The sequence below is a fragment of the Cynoglossus semilaevis genome, chromosome W (genome assembly GCF_000523025.1).
Source record: "Cynoglossus semilaevis isolate Cse_v1.0 chromosome W, Cse_v1.0, whole genome shotgun sequence".
NCBI lineage: Eukaryota > Metazoa > Chordata > Actinopteri > Pleuronectiformes > Cynoglossidae > Cynoglossus > Cynoglossus semilaevis.
The window spans coordinates 3056866-3064078 of NC_024327.1; the positions used below are offsets into that span (position 1 = coordinate 3056866).

The 7213-nt window shown below is 40.9% G+C and overlaps 2 protein-coding genes across 2 annotated transcripts in view; one reads left to right on the forward strand and one right to left on the reverse strand.

Annotated features, from left to right (window-relative positions):
* LOC103396961 (cysteine dioxygenase type 1-like) overlaps window positions 1-2401 on the reverse strand; it is a 5125-nt gene extending 2724 nt beyond the window's left edge. The window contains exons 1-3 of the mRNA XM_025052697.1: window positions 1940-2401; window positions 1175-1332; window positions 559-728 (exon numbers count right to left, since the gene is read on the reverse strand). Coding sequence (XP_024908465.1) covers window positions 559-728; window positions 1175-1332; window positions 1940-1971 — 360 coding nt within the window. The 5' untranslated portion in view covers window positions 1972-2401. The remainder of the gene's footprint in view (window positions 1-558; window positions 729-1174; window positions 1333-1939) is intronic.
* A 2088-nt stretch (window positions 2402-4489) lies between these two features.
* LOC107990188 (general transcription factor II-I repeat domain-containing protein 2-like) lies at window positions 4490-7213 on the forward strand. The gene has a single exon (XM_017042616.2). It carries the CDS (start codon window positions 5573-5575, stop codon window positions 7211-7213), a length of 1641 nt encoding a protein of 546 aa, XP_016898105.1. The 5' UTR covers window positions 4490-5572.

A 7213-nucleotide genomic window follows, 5' to 3' on the forward strand; every position in this document is an offset into this window, starting at 1 on the left:
GCTGTTGTGTTAAATTGCACACCCTGACATTAGTGACATTCCTTGGCCTTGCTGTTTGAACAGGAGCCAATGGAAACGTTTTTTTAAACCTGCTTCATTGCATGACTTTTTGCTGTAATTGTATATTAGCTGTGCTTAATGTGAGAGCAAAACACTATAAAATGCCCCACTTCCTGCTCATTAGGCGGGAAATGTCATGGGGTGGGATGTGGGGGGTTTTATGACTTTTTCGTGATACTGCCTCGCTGTTGCCTTTTGGTACTTGCAGGAAGTGTGCATTTTTGTACATTAGTGTAGTTGTTTAATCAAATGTATTTTAGAACATCTAGAGAGAATATTACAAAAAACACACGAGATTGTGTTAATATATGTTAATTTAGCATCGTGCATTTGCAGATTCAACATCACCACCACCAATTGATCACTTTATCTAAGAAGATTTTGCTTTAAAATATATAAAAAGGGTGTTTAGAAAATGTGTTTAGAAAAGTACCAAAGTAAAGTAAATTATTTGAGCAGAACAAATAATACTGTGTACATTTTAAAGTAGCCACTTACAAAAGAAGTCCTCTCTCCAAATTTGCTCCAGAATGTCATCTTAACCGTGTTCCTATGCCCTGTCCGCTGGTCGAACGTCTGGCAGGACTGGAAGGGGGGGCTGTACAGGTGCAAACTGACAGCGCACTCAGTGTGGCTGACGTTCTCCACACGATGCAGGCCCAGGGAATCTACACCAACACACAGGGCACACACATAAGAACAAATATACATTCAGACTGGAATGCTGTGAACACTGGAGCAGTTCCACACTATGCGCAGCTCAGATATCACACCATGGCTCTGCTGTCTATGTGAAAACACTCAGCAGTGGGTTCAGGGGAAATACCTGCAGCATATACTGTGCATTTTAGAGTTACAACTCCTCTGAGAGCATTTTAAAAACACATACGTACACTAACTCCACAGATAAATCCTATCAGCTTAGACACGTAGATGATGTTTATTCTGTTGTACTGAACTCAATATCTCGCCCCGGTAACACACTGTGAGTCTAACACTGTCATATCATATCAAATTCCGTGGATAAATACAGAGATATTTCAACACTTTAGTCCTCCAAAATGTTAAATGTTAAATGTTAAAAACAACAAAAAAAAACCTATTGTGCGCTCACCATTTATGTACGCAACCTTGTTTTCCTGCAGCACTCGCTGTGACCTCTGGACCATATCCCCACGACAATTGCCATCTGGCCACTCGAACAGCGTCTCCTTTAGCTGACCCTGCAGCAGCTTCATGAAACAGTGGGAGTTTGTGTGGTCATGGATACTGCTGCAGAATGGAAACAGAGTGGAAGCAGAGTCAAAGTGAGACCTGACTCAGGAATCTTGATGACAGTCAGAGGATAAAGCAACACTTTTTTTTTTGGTAAATTTGCTATTTATCTACAAAGGTAAACAAATGTGAACTTTAATTAGCCATGTTGCTCATCTCATCAGGAAAGGCATTATACCTTCACAGAACATGTAGTAATAAAACAACAATACTGTGCATGAAGTAGTGCATAAAAGCCATTATTACTGGCCGATAAACTTTTTCACAGTTGTTTATTGTAACACCATATTTTGGTATCTTTACAACCATTTAAAATAATTACCGCAGGACAAATCACTGTCAGCAGGGAGTCTATAAAAGTGGTTATAATGCTGAACTTGAAAGAAAGAAAGTATTGAAAAAAAAAGTACTATATTGATCCCATATTTGGGAAATTGTTGTGTCAGGGCTCTCTGCTCTCTGCTTTCAATATTTCATACATACATACAAGGCCATTTCTGCAGCTGATGAAATTAACTAATCTTTATCGGTTTCAATCTTTGCCATCTCAATGCTGCAGAATTCTAATTCACGCTGGTCATTTTAGTGAGTGGGGATGTCTCACCTCCCGTGGCCCTCACCCCAGCAGAGAATCATGAGATTAAACTTCCCATTTCCAGCATCAACCAAGTTCCTTGTGTACCTGGAAAAAAACAAAACAAAAACGTACAGGGTGATGTACAGTGCAGTGTAGTACACATGTTAATAGTACTGATAAACTGGATAAGATTAAAGGAGGCAACCAAAACAGACATGCACAACTAAAAAACATTAACCAAAAAGATTACTTTGACACATTATAATCTCTATAATCTCTCATCCACTTGGTCTGCAAACAATTCAAACGCTGCATGTTTCTCTGTTTAAGCCATTTATTACATAAGTTCCCAAATATTTACAAGGCAGCACAACACACACAACAAGCATCCATCTATGCATAATCTAGCGGGTGTGTGTCTGTCCCCGGGTGTTGATTGGTGGAGCCTGGTCACCCTCCCTACACTGACCCCTCACTCACCAAAACACTGGCATGTAGCCTCTTGGTTTGAAAACTTTGGAAAAGAACAGTTCTAGATGTATTACTGGTGCTTTTGTTCTGCTTTAACTCTAAAGTGTAGACCCAAATGTTTATTTAAGTTATTTAAATTATTTAAATGGGAATCATTATTTTACTGTGATAACATCAAACATACACAAACTCAATTCTTTTGTAAATCCAACAAAGCACAGCAAAGATCAACTATTTGTAAGGATTTCCTTGTCCCTGTCATCTATATGTGTGTGTTAATTATTACATGTAATTAGACTTAAATCTGTATTTATTTATTTACCCTTGACTTAATACCTCCCTTTTTTCACTACATTTTTAAAAACATAAAATATTAATATGTATCTATAAATATTAATATATATAATTAAAATATATCAAACATATATGTCCATTTTTATATTTTATAATAAAGGTTTTTACTTTTCACAATAAACTCTTTAAGCAAGAGCAATAAAGTGGAATAAACAGATTAGACAAATAATCCAAATTCAAACTATAGCTAAATAAATACAAATGCGAAAATGTGAAAAGTGCACCTACAGAATAAAGGATGATGAGTGATTGGTTTACAGTGATCCCTTGCTATAACGCGGTTTACTTTTCACGGTTTCGCTACTTCACGGATTTGCATCGTGCATTGTGTTCTGCATTCTGATTGGCTAAAAAGTCACTCCGCTTCTTCTCTACCTGTGCGCCAATAACGTTGCGGTTTAATATGTACACGTACGTAAAACAGCTTGCCAAATTGACATTACGTACGTGCAAATTCTCTTGCAATTTCGAGTTTATCAAACCCCATAATGTCGACAAAACGCTCTGGACCGGCAAAAGTACCTGCGGTAGGGACCAAAAGGCAGCGGAAGATGCTGTCTATCGGTGATAAAGTAAAACTATTGGACATGCTAAATGAAGGTAAAAGCTATGCGGCTGTAGGTCGGCATTATGGAATTAATGAATCTTCCGTTCGTTCCATAAAGAAGGAAGAAAAAAACATAAGGAAGACAGCAGCAATAAGTTTTAATAAGGATTCAAAAAGGGTTGCAACTGCCCGCAACAAGACCAGGTAATTTGTATTTTTTTCATAATCATTTTTAATTTTCTCCCGTTCACGGTGGGCGGTGCTAATCTCCGCAATTTGAAGCCTTCTGTTCACGTTGATGATTAAAATTATTATTTGACAGTACATTACAGAAGTTATTTGTTGAAACGTTTCTAAAGTACTTTTATTTTACTTTATTTGTGAAACAAATGGTTGAGACTGTAAAATGGTTTGTTCGTTCTTTCTCTTCTTTTTCTGAGTATTTAATTGTAAAAAAAATAAAGATTTCTACTTCACGGATTTTGCCTATCACGGGTTCTTTTTGGAACGTAACCCCCGCGAAAAACAAGGGTTTACTGTATTCACCCCCTTGGATGTTTTACCCTTTTAGTGCTTTCATAAATCAATCATGGTCAATACAATTTGGCTTTTTTAACACAAACATTTATTGGAAAAAACTCTTTAATGTCAAAGTGAAAACAGATTTCTACAAAGTAATGTCAATGAAATAAAAATATATAAAGAAATATAATTGTTTGCATAGTTAATCACCCCCTTTTTAAGTTAATGGTCTAATTCAATAGAGGTCCAAATTCTTGCCAATAGTCTCACAATTAGTGAAATGAAGATCACCTGAGTGGTGTGGGTGTGCTTCAAGTGATTGAGGTATAAAACACCTGTGTCCGAATGGTCCAGACTGGTGGATCAGTATTCTTGGTGACAATTACACCATGAAGACAGAAGAACACTCCAAGCATCTCAGGGAAAGGGTGATTGAGAAGTACAATTCAGGGGATGGATACAAACACATTTCCAAGGCATTGAACATCCCCCGGAGTTCAGTGAAATCCATTATCAAGAAATGGAAGGAATATGGCACTTGTGTGGATCTGCCTAGATCAGGCCGCCCTCGTAAACTAAGTAGGAGACTAGTGAGAGAAGCAACCAAGACCCCTACGACTACTCTGAAGGAGTTACAACTTCAGCTGCTGAGATGGGAGAGACTGTGCATATAGCAACTGCTGCCCGGGTTCTTCACCGGTCAAAGCTTTATGGGAGAGTGGCAATGAGAAAGCCACTGTTGAAGAAAAGTCATATTAGATCTCGACTACAGTTTGCCAAAAAGCACGTGGTCAAGTGGAAGAAGATTCTTTGGTCTGATGAGACCAAAATCGAGCTTTTTGCCCATCAGACAAGACGTCATGTTTGGCGGAAACCAAACACTGCACATCACCAAAAACACACCATCCCCACTGTTAAGCATGGTGGTGGTAGCATCATGCTGTGGGGATGTTTCTCAGCAGCCGGACCTGGAAGGCTTGTAAAGATAGAGGGCAGAATGAACGCTGCAAAATACACTCAAATCCTGGTGGACAATCTTATTCAGTCTGCAAGAGAACTACGGCTTGGGAGAAGATTTATTTTCCAGCAAGACAATGATCCGAAGCATACTGCAAAAGCTACACAGGACTGGTTAAAAAAGAACCAGGTAAATGTTCTGGAGTGGCCGAGTCAAAGCCCAGACCTCAATCCTATAGAGCAGGGGTCTCAGACTCGCGGCCCGGGGGCCAAGTGCGGCCCGCAGTACAATATTTTGTGGCCCGCACCTTAATATTAAAGTATACTGTTAGTGTGGCCCGTGGAGAAACTGGACCTCCGAAGAGCCAATCAGCAAGCTCCCGCGCGCCGTCCCTTGTCGGGGATAGGCTAAGCTACACCAGCTTCGTGCACTTCACGCTTGTAACAACAGCACGGCGTGTATTGAACAGCCAGACAGCAGTCGCCTTTGCGCTTGCCATCTATCGTACTTTCTACCACGAATGTCATGATCAAGCGCAAAAAGAACGGCGACTGTTACCGGGCTGTTTATCGTGTACGCTGCTGTTACAGATAGAAGCGTGTGACATGCCCCGACCGGCGGCTCGCGCTCGGGCTCGAGAGCGCAGGGAGCGCTCCGTCACAAAGCGGAAATGACGTTATGCGTTAAGACATTCTCTGTGCGCAATTAGCCAGCTAAACACTTGTTTGCCGTGAACGTGAAACAAGAGCGTTACTAAGCGGAATCAATTAGAATCTAATTTTCAATTAGATTTTGTCATACCCCAGTCATGTCTTCATCAAAGCCTGCAGTGAAGAGAAGGGTTGGTGACGAGCACAGACAATTTCAAGAAAAGTGGGAGACGCAGTATTTCTTTATTGAGCACAGGGGCATCCCCACATGTCTTATTTGCACAGAGAAACTTGCAGTGCACAAAGAATACAATGTTAAACGCCATTATTCAACTAAACATGCTGAGGAATGTGCAAAATACCAGGGGGATAAGAGAGCCAAGCGGATTGCCAGTCTTAAAGCATGTCTACTGAAGCAACAAGATTTCTTCAAGAAAGCAACCAAAGAGAATATTGCAGCAGTAGAAGCTAGCTACATGGTTAGTGAGATGATTGCTAAGGCAGGGAAACCATTCACAGAAGGCGAGTTTGTTAAAAAATGCATATTACAGGCTGCAAGTATTATCTGTCCGGAAAAGAAAAGTCAGTTTAGCAACATGAGCCTTTCTGCCAACACTGTGGCAGAGCGCATTTCTGACCTGTCAAGTGACATTTATCAACAACTGTGTGAGAAAGCAAAATGTTTTGATGCATACTCAGTCGCTCTTGACGAGAGCACAGACATAACAGACACTGCTCAGCTCACAATTTATCTCCGTGGTGTTGATAGCAATTTTGAAGTGACGGAGGAGCTGCTCACAGTAATTCCAATGCATGGCCGGACCACCGCTAATGAGATATTTCGTCAGCTGTGTGATGCCATTGAGAATGCCGGTTTGCCATGGAAGAGGTTTGTTGGAATAACAACTGACGGAGCACCATCAATGACAGGGAGGAAAAATGGACTGGTGGCACTTGTTCAAAGAAAACTGGAAGAGGAGGGTGTAGAGGAGGCCATTGCTCTGCACTGCATTATCCATCAGCAGGCTCTTTGCAGCAAATGCCTGAGGTGTGATAATGTGATGTCTGTTGTTGTAAATTGCGTCAACCAAATCAGATCCAGGGGCTTAAAGCACAGGAGGTTCCGTGCTTTTTTAGAGGAAATGGAGTCAGAATATGAAGATGTGCTCTATTTCACCGAGGTACGTTGGCTCAGTAGGGGAAATGTCTTGAAAAGATTTTTTGAGTTGAGAGAAGAAGTGAAAGCCTTCATGGAGAAGGATGGGAAGGCTGTTCCTGAGTTAAGTGATCACAAATGGCTCATGGACTTAGCTTTTCTTGTTGACATCACACATGAGCTGAATATACTGAACACAAAGTTACAAGGCCAGGGGCAGCGCGGCAGCGCTGCCTATGACAACGTGAGAGCATTCTCCACAAAACTTGTGTTATGGAAAGCCCAGCTCTCTCAGACAAACCTTTGCCATTTCCCAGCATGCAAGACACTTGTGGATGCAGGCACACCATTCAGTGGTGAGAAATATGTTGACGATATTTTGAAGCTACAGACGGAATTTGATCACAGATTTGAAGACTTCAAGACACACAGAGCCACTTTTCAAATTTTTGCAGACCCCTTCACCTTTGATGTGCAAGATGCCCCTCCTGTGATTCAAATGGAGCTCATTGACCTGCAATGTAACTCTGACCTCAAAGCCAAGTTCAGGGAGATAAGTGGAAAAGCAGACAAGTATGGGCAATTTTTGAGAGAATTGCCCCCCAACTTCCCTGAGCTTTCCTGCTCGGACTTTTACTTTTAA

Coding starts and splice junctions, on each gene's coding strand:
- LOC107990188 (XM_017042616.2), top strand. CDS start 5,573: ATGTCTTCATCAAAGCCTGCAGTGAAGAGAAGGGTTGGTGACGAGCAC.